This window comes from Nilaparvata lugens, chromosome 2 (assembly GCF_014356525.2).
Source record: "Nilaparvata lugens isolate BPH chromosome 2, ASM1435652v1, whole genome shotgun sequence".
In the NCBI taxonomy this organism is placed as follows: domain Eukaryota; kingdom Metazoa; phylum Arthropoda; class Insecta; order Hemiptera; family Delphacidae; genus Nilaparvata; species Nilaparvata lugens.
Genome location: NC_052505.1, coordinates 13,368,821 through 13,388,005, shown reverse-complemented (window position 1 = coordinate 13,388,005; position 19,185 = coordinate 13,368,821). Strand labels below are relative to the sequence as shown.

Genomic DNA, 19,185 nt, shown 5'->3' with positions numbered 1-19,185 from the left:
TTCAATAGCCTACTTTATGCTGTATCCGCAGTAAAAGAGCACATTGCAATTGTAATTAATTGATGAAGACGTTCGTATTCACCCTCCATTTGAAAATTGTTTTTGTTAACTCGTAATTAATAATTATTATAATATTCTCAGTATTTGAGGTACTCAAATACTTGGTGATTCACTCAAACTTGCGTGCTGTTCTGAATGTCTGAACCAACCATTTTCAACCTCCTATCTCTGTTCAACTAGGTCTTATTGACTTTATGTGATTTAGTTCTGTTCCTTATTCTCCCTCTCTACCTGATATTGACCAATTTCAATAATTTTGAAATTGCTTCTTGCCACGAACAAACAACAATATTCGAATGGAAATATTGAGAAAAAAAAAACATTCTATCAGCAGTAAATGCTAGAAAATTTCATTGAATGAAATACTTGCAATCAAATGAATTATCAGGTTATTCCCTAACAAGCACCAAACTAATCATGAAATTGTAGTGAATATTCAAAATTCGGAAATGAAATAATAAGAGCTTAGCCTGTCTTTTCATTCCCACTCATTTTATGATCATTCCATTTATGAATAAATTGATAATATCAGGGTTTTGGACTGCACCTGTTAGTCTTCCCCAATTATTTTGAAGAATTGTGTTCTGTTTATCAGTAAATAAGTAACGAGCGAAGCTCGGTGCCCCAATATCAACCATATAAATAACCAAATATATAAATAATTATACAGAAATTGCTCTATTAATATAATAGAATAAATGAAATATGAGCAACGATCCACCTGCATACAGGTAGATACAATTACAGACAGCAAAGATACAATTATAAAAACAGTGAACGCTAGAACAGTTTTGAAATCAGAATGAGCAAACTGATTCGAATGAATAGTAGTCTACTGTTAAAAAGCTGCGAGCTTAAAACGTGTAAGTCGGTGCGTTTGTTTGGAGAATGAGGCTGCTCCATTTTTCACGAGTCAATATAGAAAAGAGGGAAAACAGACAAAAAGACTGGAAAGGAAAGCGAGTGGTGGGGTGGACCACTGGGACTGCGAAAAACAAAACAGTGTCTGTGCCTTATTTACATAGCTGTGGGACCACTGCAGGAGCTGTCCTTTCCTCCTCAACTAATCCGTTGCCGAACTTGGCTGTAACGGAATTAGAGAGCTGCCGCCTTTGATAGGTTTCAAGCAGGCAGTCTTCCTTTACTCAACTCGACAGACAATTCTTGCTAGTGCGGTTGCGGTTGCCTCTCTTCTGAGAACGGCCGTTACTCTCCTTGGAGATGTACTCCGGGGACCCTGCAGCCAAACGAATGGCCAGGCAGTTACTACAACTCACACCCGCTCTATATCAGAATAGACCTCCTTCCACCACCACCCTACCTACAAGGTCGTTAATTCTAATTTATCGCGTGAACCCTTCTTCCTACCGCGTCGAATACCTCTGAACCCTCGCCTGTTTTATATGCTGACAGTCAGCTTTTCTACACAAAAATCTCGTGTTTTTATTTTTCACAGGGGTGAACTATAAAGGGTGAAAAGGTGAGCAAACCTTATGTTCATCGCCTGCTTTAGTTTGCCAGTCAGAATGAGAATATAGAACTGCAACTGCAATATTGTTCCTCATCCATGTATGGTTTCAAAAGATATCATGAAAAAATATCCTACTAATAAACTATATTATCGTGGAAAAACGTATCACCAAAATAAACATAACATATTATTGTTGTGACGCTTTAATGCTTCACCTAAAAGTTTTGGAGTTTTCTCAAATGAGAGATATATACTATACTGGACTGAACATTAAGCCCCACAATTGAAATGAACATAATAATAATAATATGATAATAGTGGAATTAGTGTGCTTATTCTATCTGTGGAGCCTGATGTAAGTATATACTAATTTGCACAAACTTTTTTGACTTTGGATGGGGGTCATAATTGAAATTGAGATTTTTTTATTTTTTAGTTTAGTCATAGTTTTGAAGTGGAGATTGGACTTTTTGAAGTGAAAAGTGAAATCTTAACCTTACTCTTTTTTGAAACTTTTATTTGTAAAAATTTGGGAGAAGACAGTTTTGGGCTATGCCTGCTGTCTTCTCCCAATCATATTATATATTATACTTATGATTTGTGATTTTGAATGGAAATTGGACTTTTTGAAGTGAAAAGTGAAATCTTAACCTTACTCTTTTTTGAAACTTTTATTTGTAAAAATTTGGGAGAAGACAGTTTTGGGCTATGCCTGTTGTCTTCTCCCAATCATATTATATATTATACTTATGATTTGTGATTTTGAATGGAAATTGGACTTTTTGAAGTGAAAAGTGAAATCTTAACCTTACTCTTTTTTGAAACTTTTATTTGTAAACATTTGGGAGAAGACAGTTTTGGGCTATGCCTGTTGTCATATCATATGCCCCAATCATATTATATATTACACTAATGATTTGTGATTTTGAATGAAATAAATGAATTAGAATGATATCAGGCATTGATAATAATCTTCTAATATATGTATTGTTATGAATATGATATCGAACTGATTTTTACAAGGTTTTGTAATATTTTTCATTCTCCAGTTAAGAGGAGTCAAGATTTGAGAGCTTTTTAGTTTCCTATACTTTACAGATTATCAATATTTGACATCATACCTATCAGTTCATTATTGAACTATATTGTATCGTGCTTTACAAGAATAGATTCACTCTAATTATAGTAAAACCTAAAAATTCAAATTTCACTCAACTTATTACGTTCAACAAGCTTAGTTTCCATCATTTCTGAGGAACTAATAGTAGAATCTCTAATTCAAGTCTGAATGAGGAGACTTTTCTAGTGACTTTCCAATCACATTCATAATGCGGATGGGATCTTACCCAAAAAATCGAATGTACATTCTATTCCAGATTCATCTCACCTGTGTAAGGTAGAGAGAAGGAGAGATAGAATGGGAAGGGATGTAGCATTACCTGTGTGGTAGATAGAGAGAGAGGAACTTGAGCCTGACCCAAGTGTGCATTGAGCTGATGGTGACGTGATAGCGGCATCTGCGTCTTGGAGCGTAGATACCGGGAAATCCGGGACTGGCAAGTTTGCAGGAGCCCGGCTCTCTGCACAGGAAATCCTGGTACAACCAGTCGCAATCTGCAATCACAAACAACAAAACTTACTTTCTTGAAAAACACAGAACTGGAAAAGCGAAACTCAACCACTCATGACATTGAAACTCAACCATTGTGCATTGATTTCTCCACAGAAGGGGTGTCCACAGAGTTGGGGGGTTGGATGCAGACTGACGAGATTTTTTGTATGGGGAGAGGAGCGAGTGTGGGCTGATTTTTCCAAATTTAAGGAGGGGTGCGTCCAAGGTCTTTCACCCCTGCTACACGGTTTGGAATACATTGACCTCTAAAGCTGTGTGTACCGCACGAACACACGCCGCTCACAATAATGCTAGTTACACACACACCGATTTTTGGACCTACGATTTCTCACCGACCTTATAAATTCTATTGGATTAAATAGATCAAGTCAAACAGATGATGTCCGAATGTCAAACAGATAATGTTTGTCAAGTTCCGTTCAATCTCACAGAATTCATAAGTACGTCCAAGAATCAATGTGTGTATAACTGCACAGCTGATCGTTAGGATTGTCGATTTCAACGATTCATAGGAATCCCAGCTGCTGAGTGTACAGATGACAATACTATTTCAATGCATATTGTTGCACTATTTCAATACTATAATGTGTCAAGCTCCCGTCCAATCTTGGCAAACGGAACGGATCACTATGCTTAGCAAGGAAGTTGCCATATTGGTTTGCTCTTTTAAAAAATACATACAATCTAGGTTGAAATATTATGTCAATCTAAGACGTATTTTGTGGATGGAGTAATAATTTTACAATAAATGAATAGAGTAAGAGAAATACAATCCTAGTTGTTTGACAATATAACAAATGATGCCTCTTACAATATTTCAGTCACTTTATTATTGTAGAGTGGGTGGAAACAAACATTGAAACAAAGATGCATTGGAATGAGTTTTTAAAAATGAATGAACAAAAAATATGTTATAATCTATCAAGATTAGCCTACTTTAAGATTTATTCTACAATAGAATGTACATTTCTAAGACTATTCATGGCTAGAGACTACTTCACCGTCAAATGAGTCTTAATAACTATTGGCCTACATGATTATTACTCTTCGATTCATTGTTCAGAAACATTTTTCTGGAACAGGTATACATTTGACTATGGTAAATTAGTTATGGAAAAGTAGAAGAAGTAGAAAAAGAATCAGAAGAAGTTGAAGAAATAGAAGTAGTAAAAAAAGTAAATTCGTATGGCTTTTGTTGGTGGGGACTCCCTTGCGGGAAGGTCCCACCGCCTGAATATATAATTTGAGCCGTCAATGGGCCTTACGACTGTCATACTTCAGCCGGGACCGACAGTTTAACGTGCCCATCCGATAACACGGGAGTGATCTGGTTGAAAAACTTTTAGAAGTAGTTATGAAGGAGGTAACATTCGATTTTCCATTGAAAATCGAAAACCCCATTTTCCTATTTTGGTAATTTCATGATCAATATTTTGGAATGAGTTTCAGGAATTGAAACAGTTCCACACATTATGGTTTGTGAAAAGTCAAGAAAATTCTCGTGCGACACCCTCTCCCAATCAGTCCGGGTTGAGAAAGTTCCTGACAATGGAACTGAAAAAGTGACAGACATATGAACGGGATGAAGCGCACACTTTTATTGCCTCGTGATAAATTGGATATAGACTAATTGAATACTTGTTATTGCTCAAAGCGTTTCGAGGACGTGAGAGGATAGTTTAAAAAACGTTCTCGGAGAAGAAAAGAGCATCATTAGCTGACAAAGCTGGCAACCGTACAATAGCCAGTAACTTAATGAAGAGCTCGACAAAGGCGCTCAAGTGCCTTTCAAGAGGCTTCAAGAAATCTCTGCAAATGAAAATGGAGAAAATATGATTTTCCACGCTCTTGAGAAATATAATATCCAGTTCAGCACAACAGACCCACGCACGTTAAGATCCTCACACGAGTTTGGTCTTTCTTTTTAGCGTAGGCAGAATTTACTAAGCTTGCTAATATTCTATGCATAAAACAATGTAGTTATGGAATATTTATGTCATACATGTTCATTAGAACTCATAGGTAAAGGGCATATTTAAAAACTTGACAAACTGAGAACTTGACGTGAAGAAATCTTGCAGAATTAAGAATAGGCCTATAAGCATCCTCGGTTAATTAAGAATCTTTATGCACAATTTCAAGTTAATCAGTCCAGTAGTTTAGACGTGATGCTACGTCTAACATAATTCTCCTATCCCGCACGTGTATGAGCCAGTTCTTTCCTTTATTATACTACAGATAACTACATACAAAAATTAACTCAATTCATTCATAGGAAGTTAAGGAGTGAAAAGAGTACGGTGATTCCGGGATGTCATTAATCGATTAGACTCGGGTAGCCAGAAATAAGACTATCCTGAGATAATGTTGAAAAATTATCAACTTCATTTGTGACAACGAAAAACTAGTCTTCTATGGCTTCGAAAGACTTTGAATGTCCACTTCAAGTAACTATAGTATGCTAGTCAAATTATGAATCACTTCAAGTAATTATAGTATACTAGTCAAATTATGAATCACTTCAAGTAATTCTAGTATGCTAGACAAATTATAAATAATGATCAAATCCATGAGAAATCTCATCTGTTTATAGAGATCCATTGAAGACTCACCAGTGTGTTCCAGTCTCCTGCCACCCATAGGCTGGAATCCAACTCCAGTGCTGTTGACAGAGGTGAAACTGAAATAGGCCAAGAACTGCGATCTCACGGTGTATTCTGTTATCCTGTGAAAAAATGGTTCAATTTATTATTCTGTAGAAAAGAAAGTTTTTCGAAATCATTAACAAACTCTATTCAAATTTCAAAATGACTGGACTTTTCTTTAAAATGATGATTCAACCAAAGACCTTAAAGATGCATAGACTCACATGCAACGCTAGTGTCGTACTTGAAATCGGTCATTGAGGGGGCAACCTATAAGATTATTACATACCAATGCCTTTGTAATCTATAATATTACAAATATATAGATATAATATCTCGTGCTAAAATACCCCAATGGCAGCCTTCAATTTCAAGTAAGAGCTATCATGGGAAGGCATAGGCATTGTGGGTCTATATCTCTTTTAAGGTATTTGGATTCAACAGGATGGATTTGAGGAAGAGGGGGAGTGGATGAGAGTGAGAGAGTGTGAGAGAAAGAGAGAGTACGAGAGTGACTGCTGCGCTTCAACTCCAAGCAGAGAAAACGTATACTTTGTATACTGTATGTATTTGTATACCCTGTCTACCTATAAAAGTATACTTTAAATTGTGCTATTCTATGTTCCAAGGTGAAAAATAAATGCTTTGATAGAGGTAAATCAATTCTTTGGAAGAGGGGTGAGAGACAGAGAAAGAGACGTGCAGCGTTTTAACTCCGAGGTAAAAAATGCTCCAAATGTTCCAAATTATTCATGAAAATCCTTACTTTCTTATTCTGCATGAATAAACATGCAATCAAATGTGTCTCAAGAGACAGGTCTAATTATTTTTTGGATATTTTATTGGTCTTAATGTACAAGACTTCTTACATGAGAGGAATAAAAGAAGAGCTGTAACTTTAGTCCTGTAGTAACATTGCCACTGCTCGAATTTTGTGTCTACGCAGCAAAACTTGATAGTATTATTATCTGGATCTGAAATGCAAGTCACAATGCCAGTTATCTCTGCTTGGATTCAATTGCTTACTTCCTTAATTTCCTGTTTTGAACTGGAAATGTTGTGGAAATCTAGAAGACCTAACCCCATTTCGGACTTTTAATGTTAGCCTACCTAAATTTGAGAGAGAAATAGTACAAGGTATTCTTAGTTTTTCTCTCCCGATCTATGCTTCATTGTAAAAAATAATAAATGAATAAATAAAGAGTTTATCGATGACAAAAAGTCAAATATGGAGAATAATGCTCTTATAGAGAATATTCGATTTAACGATGTTGAAATCTGAATGTGAAACATCCGTTTAATTACGGTGAATCAAATGTTTTTTGAATGTTAACCACATTTTCAATTTTCTGTTCAATTAAAAATGTTGTTGAGTACAATTGAAATAAATGCACAAAAATGATGTTGCCCTTCCAAATAAATAATGTCAAGGTAACCCGATATGGATGCACATCATTTCACATTTAAATCTGGTTATCAGGTTGGGCTGGGCGTTTGGGAGGGACTAGTAACAGAGCAGCCTCAAATAACATCGTTTCAGCTAAATTTGACCGGACCGCGACAATTGTCATTTTACTGCTATGATAGCTTCTGTGACAGATGCATGTTTATGAAATCGTTATTCTAATCATTGCCAAAATGACACTGGCAGAAACCATCTCTCACGCTACGGTACCGTTCAATTCTCGCGATCAATAATTATTTCTTCATCTAGAGAGATCATTGTGATACGCTTCTAGCGATCATTGCGCACTGACAAAACCCCATTTCCCAGTTTGCTCTCAAAATTATTTGAACAGGATGAGTTGCAGTCATTTGCATTCTCAAAATACATTTGGAGGAGAACAAATTGGGCTCAGATAACGACTGAATTATCCATGAGATAATTTTTCAATTCGAAAAAATTGTAGTTATTGTGATTCATGTTGACTACTGTTGTGAATGTGTACCAGCTTTAACACACTGGTGTCTTGCATCATGCTGTGATTCATGTGAGCCAGCTCACACATATGCAGTTATTAAAATAATTTCAATAATTGTAATAGTTATTACACTGTTGTCTTGCAACATGTTGTGATTCATGTCATCAAACTCAAATACTCAACACTAATGTGGTCAACGTGATGTGGCCAGTATCCACTTTGAAAATATTTAGATCCGTTGTAGTTATTAGATGTCATGCTATCTTTCTGCAGCTACTATAAAAAATCCCTAAAGACAACTCATTCACAAAAAGACATTTACATAAATATGCCTCACATTATCTTATAAGTCATATCATTCAAAAAACAATCGAGGACTCTGTTCATATATAACATTAACTGTATCAATATTATTATTATGAACATCCATTTCGTAGGTGGCTAATTACTTAATATTATATTATTTTGTTCTATTAGTCGAATCACAGAACCTTTCTTGGAGAATAGATTACTGATCTGTGAATTTAATTTCCCTACAGTTACCTTGAAAAGTGGCCATTCCTGCACTGATTACAGAACGCAAAGAATCACTTTTCCGCTCTAGTGCGGGAATAGTATATTTCGCACCTAGGGCCGAAAATGGGACTTTTCTGGCTCGAAATCGGTTTTCAGGTCCGAGGCCGTAGGCCGAGGACTAGAAAAGATTGAGAGCCGGAAAAACATTTTTGCCCATGGTGAAAACGTTATTTTTCGCCACACAGGAAAATAAACAATATATATATGAGAATAATTGTCTATTATAAGCAGTTCCGAAAGCAAAAGTGGAAGGTCATAGCTCTAGCAAATCTGAGGTAATCTGAATATCAAGAAATTGTCCAAGTATTTTTATTTTTTATTCTGATTTGTCTAAATAACCTAAAAGATTATGTTCAATTATGTAAGAGGTTGAGTTTATACTTTTTATTCTTCCAAATGACAATAAGATGATATTATTATAAATGTTTTGATTATTGAATGATAAACACAAAGAATGAAAAGTTTTTGATCAGCTGTTTTAGCACACTTGAAATTTGGCCAATCTGAATGTCAACGGAAGTTTAGGTTAGAAGTTCTATCCTACTCAGAAAATAGAATTATTTGAATAGTTTATAATATATATCTTATCTGTATTTTATTCATCCAAATAAAATGATAGTATATTATTACAGAATACTTTATTGAATTCTAAAAGCATAATATGATTCCGTTTATCCAACATGTTCCATGATAAACGCTGTACTAGGAGGTTTGAGGTTAGATTCTATTATACTCTGAAAATTGAATTTGAATAGTTTATAATATCTCATTATTTGTATTTCATTCATCCAAATAAAATGATAGTATCTTATTGCAAAAACTTTATTTAATTCTAGAAGCATAAACTGATTCCGTTTCATAAACTATTTTGTAAATACGTGCACAAAGTTCCTCTGCTGCACTCAAGAAGCCATTCTGCCCTCGCCTACGGCTCGGGCATAAATGTTTCTTTCGGTGCGCACTAGTTGCACAAATAACTATTACATTCGTATGCCCAAATTCACCATAACGAAAACTAGGTTTGAGTGGCAGTTGGTTCTAAGTCATATAATTTTGAATTGGTTTTGTAACATGATTTTTTATTCATTTAGAATTAACTGAAGCTCAAATCAAGGTACCTAGAATACATTCTAGTATAATACCTGGTATTCTAGGTACATTGGCTCAAACCAAGTTTTCGTTTTGGTGAATTTGGTCCTTGAACCTTATCAGTACAGTATTAATCTTTGTTTCATTCTAGAACTCATATTTTTATTCTTCAAACTCAATCCTACTATAACTTTTAATCTCCGCAACTGTTGGTTGAAACTTCCTAAATAAATAGGGAATATTTCTAATTTCATTTTACACACCTTGGAAGTTGAAACATAACAGTGGTGATCTTAGATATTACCAGGCTACACAATTCTCTTATTAAACTCACTAGTTATCCCACGATCTTACACGAGTGCAGAGAATTGACCCAAATTAGCAGTGAATTGACCCCTAAATTTTTTAGTTCTCTACTAAAAGTCTCACCCTGTTTTTGAGCTGTTAAATACGTGAAAATCTGTTAAAGCTACGTACTTGACATAAGTCTTTTTTGGGTGTAATATAAGCTACAGAAAATAAACACTGCCACCTCAAGTTTATTCCTTGATTTGGGATAATATATTCGTTCAAATCATGCATATTTGTATGAAACCGTAGTTAATTAATAATTCCTAAATCAATTTTCTTGAGTAGACCCTTGCAACGACTTGCCTATGGAATGTTACCATCTACGTCTGGATGCATCATCTAATTTCAACGCTGATAAAAATTCACATGAAGATACAGATATAGTCGCACTTATTTTATATTCAAGGCTTAATCCAGCAGCTAATCAACCTCCGTTTAATCTGGGATGGTGCATATGGACCACTGTTGAATTAATGTGAGGTGCATCCTATGTAACAGTTCCAATTATTAATTCTGATTGAGAATTGAATCTTATTTTCTCTTATATCTCAAATCAATAAACTTTGTATTCCTCAACATGCAAGCAGCTGATAGGAAATTTGATATTTGAAGCTCTACGCTTTTTGTAATAACATGATTGTTCTTAAAACCATTGAAACTAGGATAACCAAGTCCAGGATAACATGTTAGACCTTAATTAAGGCAAAGAGCACACCTGTTGATTCTCCTGCGCCTAATAACATGGTTCTGTTTTTGCTACCCGGACCTAATCCCTGTTCTACGCCGGGAGAGGAAATCGTAAACTTGAGCCTAGTGTGAGCTATGACGGGCAGGAGGTGTTGGAAATTTTTAAACTGGAGAGGGTTTGATAGAGGGAGAGGAAGGATTTGGAATGAGAGATTTCCTTGTGGGAATTTGGTCCGGGTAGCGCGCTAACATTGTAAGTTAGCAGCTGGGCCAGGGGAGTTATTTATGGATCAGATAGTGGCGGAGCGCCGCCGTTTCCGCCGCGGAGGCAACGACGAGTCTCCACTCTCACTCAATCGCTCACTCTCAACGGTCCCCAACTTTCCTTCCTCCATGCCCACTGTTATTTACTGCTAATATTCAACTTTGGCAACTATCCGCTGCAAAAGGCAAAGTATGCAAATATGGTTCGCAACGAGGATGTCTTAAGCCTTTTGCTCTCTTAGTTCAACACTTGGAGAGGATGTTTGTCGTTGCATCATCGCTGGCAAAGTTGAGTGATTATCATCCAACGCTCTAATTCAATTTTGAATATGATGCTGGTTATAGCTCATTTTGTCAAGAGATCGGTCCGCACGATAATGCAAAGAAGAGCAGCTTGATGCAAATTTCTAGCAATCTCCTTTCCTATCAATTTTGATATTTTCCTGCTTTAATTCTCCAAAGCTTGAGTTACCAAGTAGATGAAATCAATGATACTGGAAAACAGTCAATACTTAGATACATTTTTCACGTGACATTGTGATATTAAATATTATCATTGCTATCAGTAATAATTGATTCATACTTCACAAATCATCCTTTCCTTCAAGATTCGTTATCCTTAGTTCCTAGACAAACTGAATAACGATATTGTATATAATATACTCCATAGTCTGTGCAAACCTTAGTTTACAGCATTGCTCTCATGGAGTATAGTGCTGCTAGATTTTACAAAATACAAAAAGTCTGTGAGATAATTGTGTGAGAGAAAAAGCTAAAAACCATAAGCATTTTTATGGAAACAGTATAGAAACGGCAAAAGTGTGCTACTATATTGTTACATTAGCATTGGTCATAAAGCCCCATGCTGCAAACTAAGGTTTCCACGGACTATAGAACTATCAGGTTTTATTTACTGTTGAAATGTATTTAGGCCTACACAAGTATTTTGAAACATTCATTACTTCCACATCGGAGTACAATGCATCATAAGAGCATCTAGGTTTTATGACGAAACTATTGTTTTCATGTAATTCATGTTGATGAGAAGAAACAATATGAATGTTTAATTATTTTAGTTCATGTTCTATGACAAATCTAATGGTAATTTGATGAGTACATTAGTACATCATTGACTCAACATGACCTTTCCAAAACGTTGAAATATATGAGAATGCTCTATTTTTGCAACTTATCAACGTTGTACTGGATTCAAGAGTTAATAGATAACTGAATCTAAATTCGAGGCAGGGTCCATGAATGTGCGAAAATGAATAATGGTGATAGGCGGTCAGGTTTTACATGGAGGAAGCGACGATGAAAGTCCCTAAAAGACCTTATCTGTGCAATTCCTAGACGAGCTCGTTGCCTCTTTATAAGCAGTTTGCGCCGTTCATCCTTGCCTCGCTATATTCTATTTCGTATGAGGGTTTCCGGTGGAGCAAAGAGCGTCTGAGTTGGCGGAGACCCTTCCGAGCGCACATCCATTAATCAGAGCCAGATTAGGTTAGAAACAAAAAGTAAAGTGAGAAGTGATGTCAGGGTCATTAGTGAGCCAGCGATTGCACTTCTACAGTCGTTCAACACCTCTCACTGACACACCAACACACACAATCATACGTGGCGTAAGCTACGCAACCTACGCAGGGCAACATTCACTTTCTACGTCATCATGAACCAACTTGTGTGAACGGAAATCGCTGAGCTGGTAGTTAAATGTGTGCTCGCCTGGCTGCATGAGGCTAAACCCTGGATTTTGTTGTCTCCAAACTTCTCACTCAAGTCGATCCACTGAACCTTCAACGTAGCCTAATGTACAAGTAACAAGTAAATGCTACAATTTACTCCACCCCTCTCCACATAAGTTCAGTTACTGATGAAACTATACACATTAGTATAATCAGATAAACAATTATCATATATTGTTCCTCTTAATTGAATATTTGATAAAGTTTTAGTGAAACAAATGAGTGAGAATTATCTATAGTAATATTGGGTAGTAAAAGGATTTTAGTATTCACGTTTCACAGACAATCACCATCGGCTATACATACTTTAGTACTGGACTGTCTGATGGGGTCCAGTAAAAATACAAAGGAATATTGGAAAACCCAGAGAACCATTGCAATTGCATAACAAGTTGGCCAAACTTATCGGTTCATTGAAGCTCCGAAGTTGACAGTTCGATTGGTAGAAGGTTCTCTCAATATCAATGAAATAATGTGTTTATGTACTACAAACAGAAGATATTCATAGCAAGTTTTTCAATTCTTCACATTCAAATTGATTAGACTTTTTTGATGCAACAACAATTTTAAACATGTGAAAAACTCGTGGAATGGTTGATGGAATATGAAAGATTATGATGATGCAATGGAACGAAATCTCCTCACCAGGTGAAGAGCATTATCATTTCTCACAAATTAAATGATAATTGAAATTAGTTTTATTTACGTAGATGAAAGAAACGGAATTGTCTTTTCGTAAGATATTGATCAGCATTGTTGTAGAGTTAACCGTGCTGAGCCAAGAGATCTGAACAAACTATTTGGAGTTTCTCAGCCAAAGACCAATCATCAAGCACTTGCACAAGCATTACAACAAGTTAAGTATTTCCAGCCACTTTGACACACGACCTAGTTTAATGACAGATCTCGTTTGGCGTCTGTAGGCTGCGTCGTCAATCAAAGGGTTGAGTCAACAGATCAAACACCAACCGCCATCAAGAGTAATTCGATGATCGGCACCCGCCTTTGAGTTCAAATCGTCTGCTAACTTGGCTCACTTCAATCTTCAGGGAGAACACCCACTAATATGGTAAACTACAGAATTGAGGCTTCAAGATGATCTCGAAGTGAGTTTAGGAGGAATGCTGAAATTCGGAGAAATAATTCAACTTTCAGAAGGTGCAAGCAAAGAATACCATTATAAGAATGTTATAGATAACTATTATTCCAAAGATTGTTTTGTTTCATTCTATAGTGCTAGCTACACCGGATGAGTTCTCTCAGGAGATTCTATCATTTTTGATATTATTATTCAGAGAGTTGGACAAATTTAAACTATTTGTGTCCTCAACCTCATTTCTACAAATTTGTATCTTCACTTAACTGCATTAGTGAATATTCACGGTATCATTATTCCTTTTAAAGATGAATAACGAGTGACCTGGCTGTTTAATTGGATTTTTCAATTTATCGCATGATAGATTGACATAAGTTATCTTGTGAGACCGGACTCACCAAAGTGAGCTTGCTGACTAACTGAGAGTTATCAGGTTATCAGTTTGTTAATAATGGAAGGAACATGGATGAATAATTATAGAACTACAACCACTATAGCGAACTATAGAATAAAAGTACTTCATTGGTCCATACAACCAATTATCAACTACTGAAGTATTAATTTCTGATTTTAATCTTAACTACTTCCAAGCTGTTGGAACTCTTGAATGTTTGTATTTCAATCAACTATTTCATAGAACATCTGCAGAAGACTGCCTTGAAATTACTTGCATCTTAGAAACCTAGTAGACCTCTGAGATCAATATGATGAGTTAGCGGCTTGCTTTACTTGGAAGTTTCATACAACCAATTAGGCCTTCTATTAGAGTTAATTTGAATATCAGAGGAAACATCAATTGAATTGATCTAATACGAATTCCAAACATAGCGAGATACACCCGGAATAACAAACAAGAAACAAACACTGATTATTGAATCTTGCCAACTATATTTTCGTCGTAATTTGTCAGTTGTAAAACATTTATTGTTACTTGATATCAAAGGTTGGAGTTTAGGAAAATAATAGGACGAAAGGAATAGTCGACACGACGAGTTATGAAAGGATACGGAAGGGATAAGGAGAGCGGAGGAAGGGGAAAGTTCAGCGAAGGAGTTTCCAAGTTTAATTAGGTTGTACACATTTATGATGATGGGGAAGTTTGTGCCCCTATAGTCAGCTTGCTGCTTCCCAGTCTGCTGTGCTGTGTGTATTTAGCAGGAGACAGCAGCAACTGACACAGTGCCGTGAATGAGCCTAGAACAGTAGCAGCAGTAGCGGTAACAGTAGCGGCAGCAACAGTAGCAGCAGCAGTTGCTCGAGGGAACTTGGAACAATGACCCTCCTGCGTGTCGTCACTGTCTCATTGCTACCACTACCACTGTCACACCGACACAAACTTCACCTTGCAAATCTAAAATTGTGTTGAAATTTTCAAAATGTTCTCGGCTTTCACTCCTGATAACTTATGGGCCCAAACGCTCCTATCAACAGAATCGATTCTCCGTGAATCTTCTAATTGATTGAACAGCCATGGCAATACAAAGATGAGGAGGATCCAATTATTATTAGACTTGAAACAATTTTATGATTTTACTACGTTTTCAAAAATATTGATAGACTTTTCCATTAAGATTCAGGAATGAATATGAAATGGAGAAACTAATTTATTTTTCAGAAACACCATGGAGTATTATGGATCTATGGCTATCCATGGTGTAATGCTCTGGGAATTTCGCAAACCAATTGTATCACACCCCAACTACACAGTCCTAAACTAAACTTTCTCGACCATTTTCCTGTTATATTTTGGACAGAGAGCTACTGTAATTATGGATAACATCTAGAAAGCTAAGAACGGTTTTGGAGATAAAGGTTTTATATTGTGATTTGGGTGACATTCCAAAATACATTAAAATCACAACTCTCATGAAATTATCTTAACCTGTGGATCATAAATACTCTCAAAACATGGTTTATGAGGAAATTACAAAACTCTTCAATGATAAAAACTTGATAAATCGATTTCCACTTTGAAATCAATCCACCTAGGAAGTTTAAAAACGTGACATGAATATAGGATATGTTGTCAAGTTAATGACAACAATCTGATTTGAATAATAACATCGTACATGACATGTCCGGGCTCACCAGGCTGTATTAGGCTATGCAATTTTGCGAGGCACGTTGAAATATTTAGTGAGACCAAATTTGATTATGGAATTATTATTGATAACCTTCGTTGCTTCACCTGGTAGATATTATTCCCTGATAACATATATTGTGTAGAAATTTACAATCTAGATGTAAAGCGCTGGACATTACCGGTCGAGCTCATGATGAAAACTGGGATAGAAAAGTTGAACGCCAAACATGCAGCAGACATGAATTGTTTCCAGCAGCAGAAAAGTGACATCTCATCAACTGAAATAACAAATACTGTATGCAGAAATTTTCCAGTCATGTGGCGTTTCCAAATTAATTACATGATTCATGGGTACTGATGCACTGCACTACACATGTGCCCATGCTGTGAGTTGTGATGTGAGCAGACAGTATAGGATAGATACTCTCTGGATGTGAGTGAGGGATTGGTATGGGTTTGTGAGTTTATTTTTGGCCGCTCGAGTGCATTCTCGTATATATCGATCGGGCGCCAAAACGGACGCGTTGCAAGGGCCAAAGGTCCTCGTTTGATTTATTCCCGAATATTTTCTTGCCGTGATTTCATTAGTAATCGTGTCACTTGCTTCCCGGGAATTTATCACGGTGTTAGCGGAGGAAAGTTGGACAATGGCCGACTGCGAAAAGCAATAAAAATTCTATTCCCAGTCGGCAACGGAAAGGCATAAGCTGCAACCATGGAGGACAACATCCCCCTCTCAATCGAGCAACCCCCTTCCCTCACCAACACTCCCATTCCACCCCCCACGACGGTTACCTCATTTCTTTCAGTTATTTATTACATACGGATTGTGACTCTTTTGTTCCTACAGCGAGCGCAAAAGTAAATTTGAAACAATCTCATTTCCTAAAGTGTACACAAACACAGCCAAAAGATGTCTGGCTCTGGCGTATAATCTTTTCAAAGCTGGGCAGCATTGCATATTTTTTCCAGAATGAACGAAAATGGTGGACCTGACAGCTTCAGTGAAAACGATTTGAATAGAGTATGGGACATCATCAACCTGTTCTCCTGTGCTCTTTTGTCAAAAGTGAAAAGATTCATAAAAATCGTATTCACTTCTTTTGTTGAGTATGACGCCTACTTAATCTCTGGGATTTTGTGTCGATATAAATTTGTGCATATTTCTAATCGAAGCAGTGGGACTACAATCATTTTCTCTTTCTCATATGTGCTCTTTTTCTCTTTGTACGAGAAGAGCATGAATTTCTGTACGATGACCAAACCCTTATAATGAGGGTATTCTTACACCTAATTTTGATGAGAATTAGATACATTATACGTCGTTTTCAAGTTGTACAGTTCCAATGAATAGAAACTCAATTTGGTGTTTTTAGTGAAATTCGACATATTGACATTACCATCCACATTTCTAAATAATATTTATGTTGGAAACTCATCAATTTCCATCTGTAGAATCATTAGAGTGATTCCATTTATTATTAGGGTTGAGGTGAAATGAAATCATTGGTTTAAAGCAAGTCTTATTAATTTGAGAACGTGATATGGTTGAGGATTGATGATCCATCTTCACATAAAAGTTTTAAGATAGTTCTGAATTCTATTTTTTAATCCATCTAATAACAGATTTATAATTCTTTGGATAAAATACTATTCTATTATAAAAAGCCTGTATCGAACTGAGAGTTAATATTGTCAGCACTTTAAACCAAATCTATCGCACTTTCTTTCTTAAACTTTATTTAATCACGTTCTCTTATATTGTGGTATGTGGTATCTATATGGGATGAAAACGACTTGATATTTTCAAAAGTACTCACTTATTAAATCAATTTGAGTTTCTAGTTTCGGTTGTTATACCATTATCAATCTCTAGTAAACTGAAAGCTTATACATTGAGCAGCAGAATTTATTATATGGGTAAAGTTCAACGATTGGCCATTGGGCTCGTCTGTGATTGGCCTAGTCTAGAAACGCTCAAGTATTCCAATTTTTGGTCAAGATAACTATTGAAAACAACGAATGAAGAGTAACTTACAAATACGTTGAATTTTATCACATTATCCATTAGGTTTTGTTAGTTACCAAGTTTCTCTCCATCTGTTGTTGTTCTACGGTTCTCATGATCGTTTTTGGACTTGGGCGTGTCGGCCATTGACAGTCGAGATCAATTTTCATTACGGCAAGGAAAGTTGTGTGAGTGCGCCACACCAGATTTCTCAAGTTGAACAGTTCCAATTATTAGAAACTCAATTTGGTGTTTTTAGTGGAATGCGACATATTGACATTATCATCCACATTTCTAAATTATATTAATGTTGGAAACTCATCAATTTCCATCTGTAGGTTCATGTTAGAGTGATTCCATTTATTAGGAGGGTTAAGGTAAAATGAAATCATTGGTTTAAAGCAAGTCTTATTAATTTGAAGAACGTGATATGGTTGAGGATTGAGGATCCACCTTCACACAAAAGTTTTAAATTAGTTCTGAATTCTATTTTTAATCGATTCAATAACTGATTTATAATTATTTGGATAAAATACCACGCTACTATTAAAAGCCTATATCGAACTGAGAGTTTATATTGTCAGCACTTTTAACCAAATCTATCGCACTTTCTTTCTTAAACTTTATTCAATCACTTTCTCTTATGTTGTGGTATGTATCTATATGGGATGGAAACGACTTGATATTTTTAAAAGAACTCACTTATTAAATCAATTTGAGTTCCTAGTTTCGGTTGTTATACCATTATCAATCTCTAGTAAACTGAAAGCTTATACATTGAGTAGCAGCATATAATATGGGTAAAGCTCAACGATTGGCCATTGGGCTCGTCTGTAATTGGCCTAGTCTAGAAACTCTCAAGTATTCCAATTTTTGGTCATGATAACTATTGAACAACAACGAATGAAGAGTAACTTACAAATACGTTAAATTCAATCACATTATCCATTAGGTTTTGTTAGTTACCAAGTTTCTCTTCATTTGTTGTTGTTCTACGGTTCTCATGATCGTATTTGGACTTGGGCGTGTCGGCCATTGACAGTCGAGATCAACCTTCATTGGTCAAAAGCTAATGTCAAATATTAGGGTTTCTTCCATGCTTTCGGTTTACTGTTTACTAGAAATTGTTAAAGGTGTAAGCATACTGAAGTAAGCATCTGGAATACTAATCCAATAACTCAGTGATTTTGAAAATGTCACGACGTTTCCATTCAATTTCATTCATAAGGCCCACTTCATTTCAACACAAGTTAACAATGATAAAATTCCAAACAAGCCCCATATTAGTTCTCTTGAGTATGAGTTTTATAAGAATATTGGAATGATGTGAATTTTAGGATTGGAAGCATTTTTCATGAGAACAGAATACATTATCAACATTATATTGCTATATGATCTTTGAACATTCAAAATGAATAATGAAAATTCTTTCACGATTGTAACTGCATGATACGGTAGAAACCATCCAAATAAATGAAATGTATGTAACTTGGAAAAGTGAGCAGTATTTGAAGCATTGTGGGGAATTACTTCCACTCATCACTTGAGGATTGTT

The 19,185-nt window shown here is 35.9% G+C and overlaps 1 protein-coding gene across 3 annotated transcripts in view; it reads right to left on the bottom strand.

Moving 5' to 3' along the window:
- Nucleotides 1-19,185, bottom strand: part of LOC111054673 — a 190,778-nt gene that overhangs the window by 23,176 nt on the left and 148,417 nt on the right. For all 3 annotated transcript variants that reach the window (XM_039420578.1, XM_039420577.1, XM_039420576.1), the window contains exons 6-7: nucleotides 5,777-5,889; nucleotides 2,971-3,145 (exon numbers count right to left, since the gene is read on the bottom strand). In XM_039420578.1, the coding sequence (XP_039276512.1) occupies nucleotides 2,971-3,145; nucleotides 5,777-5,889 (288 nt within the window). The remainder of the gene's footprint in view (nucleotides 1-2,970; nucleotides 3,146-5,776; nucleotides 5,890-19,185) is intronic.